This window comes from Corvus brachyrhynchos, unplaced genomic scaffold (genome assembly GCF_000691975.1).
Source record: "Corvus brachyrhynchos isolate BGI_N302 unplaced genomic scaffold, ASM69197v1 scaffold413, whole genome shotgun sequence".
Lineage (NCBI taxonomy): Eukaryota > Metazoa > Chordata > Aves > Passeriformes > Corvidae > Corvus > Corvus brachyrhynchos.
Window position 1 is genome coordinate 332,418 of NW_008237240.1, and position 17,581 is coordinate 349,998.

Below are 17,581 nucleotides of genomic sequence, written 5' to 3' on the forward strand. Positions count from 1 at the left end.
CGCTCTGCTTTTCCGTGCCCCCCCGAGTGGCGTAAAATCGTCCGCCCCCGACAATAATTGATAGAATGGCCCTACTTTTTTTAAGAAATACAAGGCCTCACTGTAGTTTACTAGATGTTCTGCAATTCCTTTGAGCGGTGGCATGAAAAAGTTCTACTACATCATGAGGAAAACTGGATTTTAAGCGCATCCTTCCACACATGTATCTGCAGCACCCATCTGCTTGTGGTTTCAAGTTATTCACAGTCCTGGAAGCCCATTCTCAAACTGAAGAAAGGGTAACTTTAATTCTACCTTCTTGGTCATTAGGTTCATTAAATACAGATTTTTATGAGTTACTTTTAACAAAAAAAATCCATTAACAAGATCAAAATGGCTCGACTTCGCACTGGAGCCTGATTTCTTTCTTCAGTTTATAAGGAGAAAGTGTGATTTTACATCAGTTCTTAAATTTTTACAGCTCAAGTGTTTCCTTCACAGTATCTTTCCACGTCATGGGCTGCAAGCAGGTACCTGTGATGCTGCAGCCTCTCAGTGTCTTCATTTGGGCTCCCTCAAGTTCCAGATATGTTCAGAGGCCTATGTTGCAGCTGGAATTTTTGTGCATAGCTGTGTGGCTCTACTTTTGGGCACAGAGTCACTCGTCTAATTATACAAACAAAAAAAAAAAGTGGTTTTCTGCTCGTTTACTGCCATCAGAGTTAGGCTTTGTGCCTGGTCTAATTTCCTCTGCGTGGCTTTTCTCCTGCTGATTGACTGCTAATGATTGCTCTCTGTTCTATGTAAAAAGTACCTGGAACTTCCAGAAGCTTTGATTATCCCTGCAAGACAGGAGCAGAATTAGGAGCAGTGGGATGAGTGACTTAATGAAATATTTTTCTGGTACAAATGTTTGAAAAGAAAAAAAAGAAAAAAAATCAGACATGGCCCAGAGCAACAGCAGATGAGGGCAAAAAAAAAATTCTGAAGGCTGTCTTCAGTGCCATCATGTGAGCCTGTGTGGCACATCGTGACTCTGTTTACCAGCTGGAGCGGGTGGCATCATGTCATGTACTTCAAAAACTCCTGGGAAACGCAGCCGAGATCTGGGAGGAGGAGTTTGGAAGCCCATGGGTGAGAAGCGTGTAAATCAGAATTGTAGAGCAGGTACCGCGCTTATTTCGGAGCGCAGCGCTGAGCGGGGGAGCGAGGGGTGACGGATCAGGAGTGTTGCGAACACGGAGAGTCCTCGCTGCAGAGATGGGAGCTGCGCTAATGCAGATCACCGAGGCTGCCCGAGGCACCTGTGAGGGCCCTTCACGCTTCCTCCCCGTCACCTTGAACAGCACTGATGATTTCTCCGCCCCTTTGTTGCTATTCTCATCCCACGGCCCCTGGAACAAGACGGAGCTGCTGCTCCTGTGGTGTCACTTGTCCCCAGCCTGCTGTTTGCCAAGGATGCGACACAGTAACGTCCTGGGGGCAAATGCCTGTGGTGGTCTGGCTGCACTGCGCCCCTGAACCATTGGCTGAGGCCTTTATTTGTTAATTCAGCCGTATTTATGATTAAAATCTTATCTAAAAATAGCTTCTTGAAATAGTGCAAAGCATCCAAAAAAAAGCGTTGGTTAAAAAGCAAACCAAACCATTTTTGACCTCAGCTTACACCGCTTGTTTTGCAGCATTGTGCTTGGACTCCCATAAATACCTGTTGCATCGTTCACCTTGCTTTCAGGATAAGAGCTTTTGAGGAAATGTCCTGAGTTACTGTTTGTGCTCAGCATGGGGCTTTTGTTCAAATGTTTGTTTTCTTATTTGAGCTTTATCCCCAAAAACTGTAGCCAGGAAAGGCCCAGCTTGTGCCAGGGAGGGGGAGTGCTGGCCCCTTGCAGCAGTGAGTGTTCGGGAGGGATCCTGCTGCTGACAAGTGGAGTTGGGGAGGGCAGTGCTTGAAGAGTCCTGATCCCAAGTAATGGATGTGCTCCCACATTTCTGGCTTGGCTTTTGTTGCTGTCGTAGCAAATGCTTTATGTGTTTTCAAACAGGGCTCTGCTGGTTTGGTGTGTCATGTTTCCTCTCCCTCTCACAGGTTCAGCTCTTACCTCTTAGCCTTCCTGTCTTCTTGGCCAATACACTTGGTGTTCTGCAGCCTCATCTCTCTCAGACTTGGGTCATCATCTTTGTGTTGCTTTGCTTCTCTTCTGAGGCATTGGGAAAATTGTTTATTTGAGGAGGAGAGTGTTTTTTTGGTTAGAAAAGGGAAGAACTCTCTTCTAGGTCCTGCTCATGTTGTGGTCTTAGCCATATATAATCAGACTTTTTGCCAACCATAATTTAATTGTTGAGGGGCAATAGATATGTTCATATAAGTTTTTAATGCAGACTGACACTAATGAAGTGAATATAGATTAACCTTATTTAACTGTGGAATCAAATTGGTCAGTTACCATTTCTTGGAAGGCCAGTGACAGAGGCAGGATTTTATTTCCCCAGGTTTTCTGGTGCTCAGTACCACAACATACCTTTGCCTCTGGAACAGATCTGCAACTGTATCAGCAGTTTTTAGGTTCTTAAGATTACTGTGTTTATTAAATAAGTAATCTGCCTTTCAGAGATAATTTTTTTAAGCTACAGTTCAATAAAATGTTGCACTGGGCCTTGTTCTTGTAGTGGTTGCTGCTGACCTGGATTATCCTCTGGCCCTGCATGTTCTGAGGCTCCACAGGAGCTTTGTAGTAGGGGATGGCTGGAAGTTGGTGAGAGATGGGGAACAGCAGGAGACAGCATTGCCTCAGAGAGAAAAACCCTGAGAGCCCATGGACATTGAGGCTTCTTGGTAGAGATGTCTGCAGCTCATGTAGTGATACAGCAGTCACTGGGGCTTTTTTACAACTTCAATTTCTTTAACTTTGCATTGACACTCCTGCAAGGACAGTAATGTGTTTGGGTGTGCTCTGGGTCAATCAGCATCATTACTTCACAAAGGGATGTTTATATTACATGGAAAATAAAAGTCAATTCAGAACTAACTCTGTCTTTTGTATTTTGGCAGGTTAAAAAAAATGGCTGAAGATGGCAGTGAGGAGATTATGTTTATTTGTAAGTATTAGGAAAAGGATCTAACTCTCATGGTGTGTGACTTGTCTACTCAGAATGTTTGAAATTAAAGACTGAAACAGATCTAAGATTTTATTTAGAAAAATTGCTTTATGTAAAGGAGGCTCAAACAGCTAATGGATGAATAGAGAGGAGGTTGTGTAATTTAAGCATACACATTCTGACACTGTTGGCAAACACACAGTGAAACCTCTGAACGTGAGTTAGCAGCACAGCTTTTTCATGGCTGAAGTGAGTGAGATTGAAGGCCTAACACTCAGGTAAGCCCTTTGTTTACACAACCAGCTTCAGCAGCCAGGGGTGTCTGGGGATAACTCTGACCTCTGGCCTAACTTGGGGATCTGCACCTCCACAGGAGAGACAGGCAGACTCATAATTCTTCTGAACAAGCCCAGTTTGAGATGCACCAGCTGCCCTGGCAGGTGTCACTCGTGGCATTCACAGCCTGTGCTTCTTTCTCTGCCCTCTGTGTAACCCTGAGTGCCAGGCTGGGCTCTGTGACTGGGATCTGGGCTCCTGGGATGCTGGTGGGTGAGGGAAGGCTGCAGCAGTGGTGTGCCCAGGCTGGGCAGTGTCCCATGCTTGCTGGAGCTTGGCTGGCAGGCCTGGGTCCCACTTGAGCCCTCGTCTTTGTCACCAGCCTGGACATGCAGGACCTGGTGTCAGGGTGGAAAAGAGTTAAGAGATGCAGAGTCCACTCACCTTGTGTGAGCAGAGAAGGCCCAGATATTGTGGATCCAGTCAGGGCAGAGCAGAATGGAGCACATGTCCTTGGGTTTTGGATCCACAGTATTTTACCCCTGATGGCTCCACAGCTGCACCTACAGCAACTCTATCAGAACGTTCAACCTCTCCCTCTACCACAGATTCCTTCAAAAATAGTGTTGACTGTTGGCATTTTTACTCAGATGCAGATACCATATAGGGGTTACCTTATCTTCCCCTTCCTAAAAAGATTCTGGTGGACAGCAAAAAGAACAGGGATGTGATGCCATTCCCTAATTAGAAGGTGTCACACATGATTTTCTCCCTTCCAGTGGAGGCTGAGGTGACTGTACGATACTGGATTCCCTATTAAATATCTTGAGCGTTTTCTTGTGCTCTCTGCAATTGGTTTTTCCCACAGGATGTGGGGACTGGTTATGTCCTGAAAAAGTGAGTTGCTATAAATGACACTGTGCACTCCCATAATTAATATCCTTGAATACGTATTTCATAGACAAGAGAATTATGGAATATTTTTTTTTTAAGTGTGTGAATATAGTCTCCCTGGGGTATCTTATGATTATTCCCATGTTCATTTTTGTGTTTCTCCTGTGGCTGTAATTCCCTTGAAGGTGTCACACGATGAGTGTAACAGCTTTGGGAAATGGCTGCTGTAGGGCATCCCTTGGATATTGAGCCATGCCACACAATGTCAATGTCATATTCCCCTGGCTTTGGTCATTCCTTTGCAAAGGAGTCAGAGGAATGTGTGACTTATTCCTGCCTGTGGTTGTGGACAGTGCTGTCTGCACCTTTCAGAGGCTTATCTTTGCAGAAGTGAGGAGTGCCCTGATGCCGTCAGGAGATAAGGAAAATGACGAATGCTTTTCTCTTTGGACAGCAAAGCCTGTTGGAGAAGTTGTTAACTCTGGCTTTTCCTTCCTGTCCCCATTGGTTATGACAACCCTTTGCAGATGACAGTCCATTTCTTTTCAGCAGTCTGGTTTACACATTCTTCTGTGGCTCCTCCGCCCTCTCTGGTTTGAGAAATCTGCTTTTAGCCCAGATTATTTCAGTAATGTTAAGCACAGTGTGGGCTACAGGCAGGCCTAGAGCAGGAGAATGGTGGCACAGTAAACAGGCCAGCTGTAGGCTGAGCTTTGGTGCTAGTGGTCTGTGGGTAGCATTTGCCCATGGATCCTTTCCTCTGCTGCAACAACTGTGTGATGCTGTACAGCAACCCAGACTGGGAGATTCCTTCTGCTGAAAAACAATGGGAAGAGCTGGTTGTTTCATTCCTTGGCTCACCAGAAGGCAGCACAAACAGGAGGCAGTGACCAGGCTTGGGGGTTGCACCAGCCAGAAATGCTGTTTGTCCAATACATGTCGATTTTTACTGCTCAGTGGGTTTTGTTGCCAGAAGAAACGTGAAGCAGTTTGGGATCCCTTGTTTTAGACATCCTTTTATGCACTGGGACAAATATCTGGGGGGAGAGGCTTCCAGTTAGGAGCACAGAGTAGCTTTACCAGAGGGATATGCCTTGGAATGACATGGCTTTTTTCATGTCTTTCCAAAAAACCGTGTAATGACCCTTTACTTAGCACCTTTCTGGGGTTTCCTGACTTGCCCTTGTGAGCGTGGAGCTCAGATGGAAAAGGCACCACAGCAATATAACCCCTGTGTGATGATCTCTTCTGAAGCTGTGTCAGCAGCTGACCAGGCAGGGCAGTTTGACAGCTATTTTTTTCACAGTGAAGCAGTGTGTAAGCATTTGGAATCCTGTTAAGTTAGCTTATTTTAGAAAACCTCAAATTATCCTCGTCTGAAAATTGTTTCTTAGGAACCACTCAGTTCTGGGTAATTTACAGCCACTTAAACTAAAAGTTAATTTAGCTAAGCTGACAGTGAATTAGGTGGCCAGGGTGTGTTGTGCAGCCAGCTGATGTGTCTGGAAAGGCACCAGAAGGTACCGTGGAGGTCTCTGTCCTGCTCTGTGGGTGAGAAATGTGTGTGGCCAGGCAGAGCTGGGCTCCCAGAACATGCTGGTGCCCTGCTGAGCCCTGTGCCAGTTCTGCTGCTGGTTCTGGGTTTGTGCCTCCTGTCACTGGAAACACCATGCTGCACAAGCTGTTCATAACAGCCCAGCTCCTGGGGAAGGCAGTGATGTGGTTTTCTTTAGCTGCTATGTGTTCCTGCACTTTATCTGGAGAATAATGCCATCTTTAAGCAGAATATTTACTGTGGATATAAGGCAATTATATTCCTTTGAGAGAGAATTTAAACAATTGTCTTCTGATGGTACTGATCACAGTGTGTGTTATCTCACCTACACAGGTGCCAGCTATCAGCTCAGTGTTCAATTATTCATGTTCTTTTAAGCAATATAAATAAACATCTGCCTCCCTACATATGTATTTTGCCTGGTGCTCGGTTTCTCTTGAAAGAGGGAGGAAACTGTCTTACAAAAGTGTTTTCCACCAACCTTTCCTGTCTGGTTCCTTGCAGGGTGCGAGGACTGTGGGCAGTACCATGATTCAGAGTGCCCTGAGCTGGGCCCAGTGGTGACAGTCAAAGACTCCTTTGTGTTGAGCAGGGCAAGGTAAGAAATGTTTGTGTTAGTCCTGACTAACCCAACGCCCATGTTAGTCCTTTAAAGCATATTTGCTCTTTGGTGGATGTCACATTGACAGCTGGAAAGTGAACTCTCAGAGGATGACAGAAATCTATGGAAAGCACATGGCCTTGATTAAATAGAAAAATTGATGCACACACTTAAGTGCTGCACTGAATTGAAGCCAAAAAAATAACTTGCTGCTCATCAGGACTCTGTTTCTTTGCTGAGGTTTCTGGCAAGAAGTCAGGTGGTGCCAGATGGGGTGATGACTTCTATAGTGGTTGAATACCTGCCACTTTTATCCCCCTCAGATGCACCCTCTTAGAGAAGTGTGTGAGGATTTCTTGTTCATGTAAATGGTTGTATCCTCCTGCTTGCTATGAACTCTCTCATTCCTCCACTTAAGGAGCAAAACAAGTTGTTCTCATTATTGTGGGTCTTTGCAAATGATTAGGGGTAATAATTCTGTCAGCAGATCTGTGACAGCGCAGCAGAAACACTCATGTTTGCCAAAAGAACCAAACAGACTCAATCTAGTTGGGAGAAAACAACACTGAGTAGTGATTTTCACAGGGAAAGACAATCAGGCACTGTCAGCGATATTCCTATTAAGGTGTAAAATATAAGGCTAAGGAAAAGAACTAACTATTGGTGTAGTGAAGATGTAGTACAGACCCAAAAAGGGAAGTGCTCAGATGGCTTTGTGTGTTATATAATGCATGCAGGGCTTCCATATTTCCTCTTGGGAAGTTGCAAGCAGAAGACAGGCACGTGGGCAGCAGGTCTGGCACATCCTGGCTGCGGAGGCTGTGCTGTGTATTCCCAGGACCATTTTGGAACAAATCCTGGATGTGCTGGATCTGCCACGTGGGTGCCATGACCCCGTGGCCTGGGCAGGATGCTCCTGGGCAGGAGCTGTCCCTTATTTCCCCGACAGCTCCTGCCAGGCACGGCCTTCCTGTGCCTGGGAACCTGCCTTGGATGATCCCTTGCAGCAGCTGTTAATGGTTAACAGCCCTGACACTACAGGTGCTTGAGGGTAATTTAAAAATACCCCTTGGAATAATAGAAGCTGGTGAGGGAGGTGCTTTTCCTACACACAAAAAAATGGGCAGTGCAGTACATCTCCAGCCTGTACTACACAGATTCAATGACAAGTTAAACTATTATTTCCTACAGTTTTTTTCTGGTTTTTGCCTTGCAATTTAATGTGCTGATGTTCCAACTGGGAGTATTTGCAAATGTGGTGTATGCACTGATTTTCAGTCTCCTTTTGACATGCAAATGCTAAGTTTTCCCTGGTGGAAGTGTGGGCTGCTGGACCGTAGACTTGAAAGCAGAATTTTAAATTGACTTTTTTACAGATAAATGTATTTATTTTCCTGAAGAGTTTTCAGCTGGAATCAGGTAAGATAAGAAAAGGAAAGAAGAAATTTAATTGCAGCCTCTACATCTGGGGAACAGTAGCTGAAAGTGAGTTATCTGAGGTTGAGGGCAAGTTTAACCACAAACTGAATATGAATCTTTTAAAAACAGTCTCCTTGCTTAACCACATGTTTGTTGTTCCCTCTGTCTTACTGAATAGATAAAATGGATGCTTTATGGTTAGAAGTGTTGAGAAACATCTCCTGGACTTCTCTCTGACACTGCTTATTCTATGTTTCAAACTGAAAGCTTTTTTTTTCCCCCCCAATTCAGTTGCTTGTCACTATGATTGCAATGTTTTTGTATTTCTCTTTGTCTAGGCAGTAAAGCAGTTCTGCCAGTGTCAACTTCTACAGAGTAGTCAGTAGCCTGTCTGATTATTTTTAGCTTTTCATCTGTTAGCACAGAGCTGAAAAAACAGAATTGCATTTGGTCTGTAAAACCAATACGGTAGAGCCAGTCATGTGAATTTTTGGAAGATATTCTGTGTGTATTATATGTAGTAACAACACTTACTACATGTAGCTCTTCTCAGAAGCTTGTTTGGGAAAAGAGAGAGGCTGGCAGCACAGAAGCACTTGTGACCAATGTGGTAGTGTTTGTAACAAGACAGAAGGGAAACTTCCAGGACTTCCATCTTAAGGGCTATGATCTGCATAAGGCTATAAAGTGTTAATCTGGGGAGGGGTAGAGGTTATTTTTTTAAAATAAGCACGGTCACAACCAAAGATCTGTAGAGTCAGAGGATAATCTGTTTTAGAAGAGGCTTCAGGGTGTTCCAGTAAGAACTAAGATGAGCTTAACTGCTCATTTTTTTCATTTTTATGTGCTCTCCTGGAGAAGAGAAGGTTTCAGGGAGACCTTGCAGCAGCCTTTCAGTGTGTAAAGAGGGCTGCAGGAGAGCTGGAGAGGAACCTTTCAACAGGAACTGTAGTGACAGGACAAGGGGGAATGGCCTGAGAGAAGGTTTAGATGAGATATCAGGACTGAGCTTTTGCAAGGAATCACTGATTTGGCCCTCCTGCACTGCTAGTGTTGTTCCCCTCTGTTTATAAATCCTCACAGAAGTTAGAGTGTGTTGAGCAGAAAACTTTGCTGTTCCCAGGGACTGGAGAAATCTCTGTTGATTTCTTTCTTCCATGGGTTCTGCAGTGTTGTCCAGTGAGTAACTGTTACTGGATGAGGTGATGTTCAGCCAAAGGTTGGACTTGATGATCTCAGAAGTCTTTTCCAACCTAATTGATTCTGCGATTTTTGTTTTCCTCAAATCTCTCTTAATTTTTTTAGATCATCTCTGCCTTCTAATTTGGAGATAAGACAGCTGGAGGATGGGACTGAGGGAGTGTTTGCTCTGACTCAGCTGGTGAAACGTACCCAGTTTGGCCCCTTTGAATGCAAGAGAGTTCTCAAGCTGGAGAAAGAATCTGTTTTTCCCTTGAAGGTAAGGCACAGAACATGAAAAGCAATAGCAAGGAGTCAGTTTTACCTCTGGTGAATTAATCCCATCTAATACTATGGAAAAAAAAGATGTGTGTAGGGGGATTATTTGGAACATCTTTTAGGTGTGCCCTGTAAGAGATGAGCTAAACAAACATTCTCTGGGCAAGGTACAGAAGAACCAAAGTAGAAGCTCAGCTCTTTTAATGAGTCTCTTCAATTTGATTGAATTTGCCTAATGAGCCACATGTGCATTAGGTTTATGGAATATGCAGAATAAGTGGGGTTTTGTCTTGCATTTGTTTTATTCCTCTCTTGACAAGTTTTGGTAGGAAAGAGAATGGAATTCAGTCTTATTTTCCACTAATACCTAGCTCAGAAGTAAAGATTTAGAAATGTGCCTTGGGCTGATGGCTGTTTGGATACCCCTCCACTCATGTATCCAATAATTTTTTGAGAAACTGGTGGCTGTAGCAAGAATTATTGGGATAGGAGTTCAGTTTGTTCACATCTTGTCTGTCTCAGACTTACTCATCTGAACGTGTGACTAAGTGAAAGATGCCTCATGCAAGACTTGAGGCTTGCTTCATCCCCGATGTACATCAAAAAGAAACCACTGCAAAAGCACCAAATAATTTTTTTTTTCCTTAACTTTGTATCATTTCGCAAGGTTTTTATTCTATGCACATTTTGCTTGGCAGGTGTTCCAGAAGGAAGGGCCCCTGGTGTATTTTGACACCACAAACGAAGACGATTGCAACTGGATGATGATGGTGCGCCCAGCCACTGAGTATGAGCATCAAAACTTAACTGCCTTCCAGCATGACAACGACATTTACTTCACCACCTCCCAGGACATCCCCCCAGGAACTGAGCTGCGAGTGTGGTATGCAGCTTTTTACGCCAAAAAAATGGAAAAGCCAGTGCTGAAGCAGGTCACTAGTGTTGCCAATGGTATGTGTGGGGGCCTTTCTTCCTTCCTAAGGGCCCAGTGCTGGCAGGGACTGATAGTCCCTGGCTGTTGGAGTTGACAGTGCTGTTTATCCAGTAGGCTCTTATCCTGCAGAGTCAGGCCAGCCTGCACAGTGGGTGCCCTGCAAGAGGAAAGCGTAGATTCTTCACTGTGATGCAGCCAGGTTTTTACAAGCAGGTGGCCTAGTTAATGGCTCAGCCTCTTCAGAGTGCACAAACTGGATAAACAGTCCTTAACTAAAGAGTTGGTGGTCGTATCAAAAGCATTTCTGGGTAGAACAGCAAAGGAGCTCAATTCTCAGAGAAATCAGCATGCAGATTTGCTAAAGAAGCCATTCTTCAGTTGCAGGGAAAATGTTTTGGTTTTGCACAGAACTGATACGCAGGTCTAAAAAACTACATTTGTCTTAGTCAACCTCACATGGGACCTGCTAGAGTAAGATCATGTGGCTGTGCATTGGAAAGAAAGGCAGCAGATATTTTAGAATCTGAATTAGAATTGCCACAAGTCCATTGTTCTTTCTCTTTGTTTTCTCCTACTTTTCCATTTCTACAGCTGAAAGGCAAGATCCTTTAGCATTGCAAGGGTGTCTTCTGCCTGCTCTTGAGTTGGGAGTACTCCCTGGATGTTATTACTGCTCTGCTGGGTGTAATTTGGGGTGACAAATGCTTGGGGAGAGGCCATTGCCACCAGTGTCAGCTTTATGGCTGCCCTTGATCCTAAGCAGAGTCTCAAGTGCTGCAGCTGAACCAATGCACAGGTTGACAGACTTCTGAACTCTGAGATGCTTGCAGTTGGTATTAACTGAGAGGTTTCATCTTTCCCTCTTCAGTTTAACCTGTTCATGTATTTTTGTGGGGTTATGGGTATTTAAAAATAGTGTTTAAGTATGCCCTGCCCTCTCTGTTCAGCACTTCCACTGTACACTCCAGGATATTTAAGGCACAGTGGATGAGATTCAGATATAAGAATGCCCTGGTTAAAATTTTACATGAGAATGTTATTTGCAGGCCTGTTACAGAATAAAACTTTCTGACTATGGTTACTGCCCTCAGCACAGAGCAAGAGTCAAAGGGTCTGGAAAGTAAAGATGAACTGTTTTTCCTCTTCACAGATACATCCTTGGTAGCGATGGAATTTGATAAAGAGGGGAATAATAAGGTCTCTTCAAAACCTTCATCTGCTGTCTTACCCCATAAAAAAAACAAGAAATCCAGCATACTAGCAGCTGATCCAGCAGGTATGCAAAATTACAGTGCTTTTAAGGGAGATAGAGGACAGATACAGATCTACTGATCTGTTAGGTGTAACACTTCTACACATGTATTATGGATAAATAACTTTTGGCAAATACTGATTTAGAGAGGATTTGAAAGCCTGGATTTTTGTTTTCATGGGCACAGTGTTTAAAGTACATACACAGGTTAAAAAGTCACAGAGGGGCCAATAAACTTTTAGGCAGATGATTTTCATGAAAACCACAAGTGCTCCTGACTTTAAGGGTAGTTAGTGTTAGGGTGGGGGCAATTCCAAAGAAAATCTTCATTCTTCTTGAGCAAAGTGTAGTAATTCAAATGATTAGGCCAGGTTCTAGAAGAAAACATGAGACTGTGGGTAAATGTTTGGAAATGGCAAGAACACTGGCCATCCCCAAATTACAATAATACCACAGTATATGCCACTGTTAGAGTTCAGACTGTTCTAGATTACAGAAACTCAAATCTAAATAAACTTAGAAGCAATACATATCCTCTTGGCAAAGCACCTATGGCTGAGGAAGTACCTGGTAGTGTCACAGGAGCTCTGTCCCAAGGATTCATTACAAAGCAGTGCTCCCCCCACCCGGTCTCTGCTAAGTGGAACAGGAAAATTAAGAACCCACTTAACACCAAGTATGTACAAGAAGTACACTCAAGAGTACACAGGATCAAAAGAAAACCATTCTGAGTCTGCTCTTTAAGAGGTTATTTTCTTAAATTTTGCTTACTGGTAGTAAAGGTAGCCAGGAGGAGAGGAGGGGAGTTGTTGCAGATGTGTACAGAACAATTCATCAGAGGAGCCGTTTGTCAGCTTGGATTCTGTCACAGCTGAACTGTGAAGTTGACTGGAGAGTTGGCTTTCAATTTGGCATTATTGATTTTTTGGGGGGTAAACCATGAAGAATTGGAGCAGCCCCTCCTACATCCTTCACCCTATTTATTGCCTGAAAGGCCCAACTTCATTAGAAACAAAATGCTGCCTATTATATTTTGGGAACCCTGAAGTGTTCCCACTGATGTAGTGTTTTGGTGCTTCCGAAACAAAATTTTCTTCTTTTGATTCTGTTTACCTCAAGTCATACCAAGCAGTTGCCAGCTGTCAGATGTGTGGTTCCAAGTCAGCCAGGTTGCCCTGCAGCTGCCTGGAAGCCTGAGGAAGTGGGAACTTAAAAAGGACCTGACTCTTCCTGTCAAACCAGTGCAAGGAGCAAGGGAAGTGCAGAGTCAGGGACAATTAACTTACACAGAATCTTGGTTTGCTGCTTTTGTCCTCCTGGACAGAGCCCTCAAGAAGTACTTTATGTAGCCTGTGAAGAAGGAATTTCTGTTGCTGCATTGCCAAGTCATTTCTTATTTATTTATTTATTGCAGCGTGGCTGAGATCACACCTCTGTAGTGCAGAGTGTTGAATGTATCTTGTAGCAGGAAACAACCTCTGCCTCAGAGAATCTTTTATTTTGGTTTAAGAGCCAACACTGAAAAGAAGGAAGAACTTTACTGTCCCTTTATAGATGGGGTCCTCAGGCAGAGAGAGTTGAACTGACATGTAATGATCATCCAGGAAATGTGTGGCAGAAACTGAGGCACAATTTGAATTCCCTGTGCTGCCATTCACTTACCCTGACTTGAATGTCATCCTCCTCTGGAGGAAGAGTCTGGTATACTGTGGAATATTCAGCTTTTTGTGTGCCAAAAAAGTATCTGAATCAGTCCAGATTTATCAGATCCTCTTGACAAATCCAAAGATACCATCTAAGGACTGAAATACAGAGGACTGTGAACAGAGTGACTTTTCCCATTTTATTTTCTTTATTCCAGTGCCATTTTTGCCCTAATTTCTTCATTTTCTATACCTTTCTTGAGTTGATGTGTTAATTAAAGTATCAATATGGTCATTTCATAGCACATCAAATTAATGAAACTGCTCAAACCCGGGTTTTCATTGTCCTCACCCTTACTTCCATTAATCCAAATGTTCTTGCTCTGCAATGCTCTTCACAGAGAGCAAGGAGGCTTCTCCTGCTTCTGTCCTCAGCTAACCTAGAAGAAGACTGGTAACTCTGGTTTTAAAGGTGCTAAAAATTGCTTTATGTCATGCCTTTTATGAGCACAGTTCTTTAGAAAGTGATAAAGGGACCCTCAGGACTTTACAAGATCATTGATACTCTCTCCTGGCATCATTTATATCTTCTGATGTTTCAACTCTTCATGTTTGGAAAATCCTGAAGTGGTCCCAGCTGCCCCCCAAGGGCCTCTTGCTGCTTAAATTGTACCTTGTGATACTCAGGGAGTTATTGCAAGACAAACAAAGCTACAGGGGTTTACCACCTTCCCATTTTCAAAGCTTTTCAGTATTTCTTGTTGTGATTTAGTGAACACTCCAGAAGGCAGTGGAACAGCAGAAGCAAAGCCCAACCAGTGGACGTGTAAAGTGTGTTCATCTGCTTTCCAAGAGCCCCAGCTGCTGACAGGTAGGAAGTGCTAGAAACTCGTGGGAGAGCACTGAGAATCATCAGCAGAGTTCTGCTCTTCCACAGCTGTGAAGCCAGGCACCATCCATGGTGCAGCAAGATAGAAGTTTTAAATTCCGTGTTCCTTTAAGGAAAGGAGTAGTAGGGAAGGTAGAACAGGGATATTTTGGATGTTTTGAGCATGGCAGCATTCAGTCTCTGGACAAACAACTGTAGTGTTGAAGCTACAAGAAATAAAACTGTGATCTAGGGGAGGATGTGACTGTCAGGAAAATAAAGGACAGGGAGCATGAGCAGTGTAAAGGTCAGTGATGCCAGATCATACTTTGTGATACTGTCCATCTGGTATTTGTGGCACAGATTAAGTCAAGGTAACGAAGTACATATGTTTTTCTGCATTTCTTTCACAGCTATTTTATGCAGTTTTCAGAAGAATTTAAAATTATTTAGAAGCTTTGGCCATTTGATGAATCATTTTTGAAAAGGGGACTTAGGTCGGTAAATAACTTGGGCATTTGGAAAAATGTACCCATTATTAGAAACACAAACTTCTTACTGTGGTATCAACAAATCTCTTATGACTGTTTAATAAACTGTATGCTTTGGTTTGTGAAGTTACTGTGACTGCTTTTGAAATAATTTGAAGTAAGTCTTTGCAAAGTGAGATGGACCTGATAGATGAGCTTCAGCTGTTTCCATTTGAGCATTTTGAGGATAATTTCTTCCTTTTTCTTCTTTTCTTCTGTTCTTTCCATCCACCCAGAGCACTTGCTGAGTCACCTGGAACAAGCCAAAGGTGCCCCCCCCAGCAGCCAAAACGATGCTGAGAAAGCAGAGAAAGCAGCAGAGGCTGCACCAGCAGATCAACAGGTGGCAAGTGATGAAGCCAGTGCCAGCACAGACTCAAGGAGAAAGGCCAGGAGGGGAAGAAAGGCCAAAACAGCAAAAGTAGAACCACCTCTTGTCATTGATGAAGAGAAAGGTAAAACATAAATCTAGAAAACGCTAAGCAATAAATCCACTTACACATCCGTGTCGATGGCTTTGCAGAAAGGCCTAAAAAGCAGCAGAGAGACAAGATGGAGGATTTTAGTTAGATCACTAAAGCTGCCAATTCACAAGTTTTGTTAATTATTTCTGGGGGCCTTTCTGCTGTAGGTGTTGCAACACCTTCACTCAGATCACCTGCATTCTCCTGTGAGTGGTTATGAGACCTGCAAGAAGGAACAGGAGAGGAAGCATCCTTCCTCTCAAAAGGACAAATCTTTCTCTCTCTACCTTAATTTTAGTCTAGAAAGGGCCTTACCTTCCTTGAAGGGATGGTCTAATAGGAAATTCCATGATTCATGGTCAACAGACCCTTCAGTAATAGCTTGGAAAGGTAAGAAGTTACAAAAACATGAGATGTCCCTGCCCAAGGCAGGGGGTCAATGATTTCTTTGAATGTGTTTGTGGACAATTAATTTGTCCAGTGCCACATCTTATTACAAATTCTGCATTTTTTAGGTTGAGGTTTTACTTCCAGCTGTCCACATTTCTGCTCTGTTTATTTCTGTGGTGTGTTCGCAGTGGAACGCGTGGCTGACGCTGTCACTGAGGTCCCTCCAGAAGAGGTGGCCCTGCTTCCAGCTCCAGAAGAGAGGATTATGGATTTGGTTTTAGGAAAGATGCCCAGCACCACAAACAGCATCAGCTCAGTGACAAAGTAAGTGCTCTGGGATGCAGAATTTCCTCTAAGTTGTAGCTAAGATGATGTAGCATGCAACAGTTCTGCTTGACTTCTGGGCCCACAGATGCTCTTTTCTACCAGCATAAAATTGTGTGCTGCTGCTGCTGCTACAAGAGGTGGTTTTGAGTGCCACTTGTACACTGGAAGACGGTGGTAGGATTTTGGAACATAACATAAATGAAAATTTCTTTGTTCATCGTGTTACTGCTCTTATTCAATGTGTTTCCAAAAGGCTCCTGCAGCTGCAAGGTGAAATTTACTCCCATTGAATGTTAGTGATAAGACAGGCAAAGAGATTTGTTCTTTCAGAATATATTAATCATTATTATTATTCAGTCTTGCTTGTCATCTTAGCTCATGAATGACTTCATGTTGATTTTGCACGTGATACTTCAGATTTAGAGCAGTGGGAGGGGAAAACTTCAGTATAACAGAACCTCAGGGAGACTCTTAAGTATCACTTGATTAATTCAGATCCTTTTATGCCTTTTTGTCTTGGTAAAATTGGCCTTTTGAATTTTTTTTTTGTATAATAGACCCCTCAATTTTTCAGATTTAGCTAGTAATGGTATATATTGAAGTCCTTAGCAGACACAGAGCCATCAAAAAGGCATTTCAGCAGGTGGTTGTGCTGGGAAATGGCACAGTGCTTCTTGGCACCCTGCTGCCCTCTGCTCAAATACACTTTTTATGTGGGGGCTGCCAAACTTCCTAAGCTGAGATAGTGCTGATGTTTTCAGAGGATGAGCAAAATGGATCCTTTCTGTTCCTCTGAGGGGCCTGCAAAGAGAATCTCTGCTGCTGCTTTTTGCTTTGCTGGTGCTGGGTGAAGATAATTTGGAGGGAGTGACATCTGCAGCTTCCAGGGGGTGGCCAGGGGGGCACCTTGGAGCTGGGGCAGCTCCATCCAGGCCCCCTCCCTCCTGCCAGGAGCTGAGCTGAGCACTCCTCTAGCTTTTGCCAGCTGGTGGTACTCTGTTGCAACCTGTGGGATAGCTTTCAGTCCCTGCCTTTTTCTCTAATCCAGTAGGTTTGTTCATCACCAAAACACCATGTCCCTCAAAAGAAGTTTAATTCTCTCCAGTAGACACGGAATTCGGCGGAAGCTGATAAAGCAGCTGGGGGAGCACAAGAGGGTCTATCAGTGCAGCATCTGCAGTAAGATCTTCCAGAACAGCAGCAACCTCAGCAGGCACATCCGTTCTCACGGTGGGTTGGCTTTTCCCTTGCCTGGGCATTGATTTTGTGTCTTGGTTTCACCTTTGAGTTAAACAGCAGGGCTCGTTTTAGGTATTGGGATACATATTTATAAGAGAGCTGGTTTTGCTTTTTTCTTTCTTTTAACTCTCTCTAGGAAACTATTTCAATTTTTCAGACCAAAGCATGAGAAGACAGTAGTGCAAAATTGAAGTTAAAAGTATTTAAAATTTGAATTAGGTACATCTTTTAAATGAGGGCATGTGATGTTTTTTCCAAAGCTCTTACTGTCTTTGAATATATACATAAATATCACCCCCACCTTCACAGGCACATGGGTGACATAGCTGCGTGAATGTCAGCTGAGTGTTTTTCCACCTGTGATCTGCAATTCCAGGGGTCTGTGTCCTATTGTAAGGGTTCCATGAACAATCATCACTGAAAAAAGGGTGGGGGAACTAAACCAAAATTGTTGGAAATGGTTAAAATCCACAACTTAGATCTCCTGAATTACTAAATTTTTCATCACTAGCCTGTTTGTTTGCAGTTGCTTGTGCTTTGGTTTCCGCTGTCTTGCCTGGAGTTGGTTATTATCAATCACTGACTACTTCCCTTTCATCTTGGTTGATCCCCTCAGGTGACAAACTGTTCAAATGTGAGAAATGTGCAAAGCT

At 43.5% G+C, this 17,581-nt stretch overlaps 1 protein-coding gene across 1 annotated transcript in view; it reads left to right on the top strand.

The window, feature by feature from the left end:
• The first annotated feature begins 6 nt into the window (after window positions 1-6).
• Window positions 7-17,581, top strand: part of PRDM15 (PR/SET domain 15) — a 30,728-nt gene continuing 13,153 nt past the window's right edge. The window contains 11 exon segments of the mRNA XM_017730179.1: window positions 7-278; window positions 3,032-3,078; window positions 6,308-6,401; window positions 9,129-9,282; window positions 9,980-10,232; window positions 11,366-11,491; window positions 13,883-13,981; window positions 14,745-14,963; window positions 15,551-15,686; window positions 16,741-16,919; window positions 17,545-17,581. The exon segment at window positions 17,545-17,581 is cut by the window's right edge and continues 1 nt beyond it. Of these exon segments, the coding sequence (XP_017585668.1) occupies window positions 115-278; window positions 3,032-3,078; window positions 6,308-6,401; window positions 9,129-9,282; window positions 9,980-10,232; window positions 11,366-11,491; window positions 13,883-13,981; window positions 14,745-14,963; window positions 15,551-15,686; window positions 16,741-16,919; window positions 17,545-17,581 (1,508 nt within the window). The 5' untranslated portion in view covers window positions 7-114.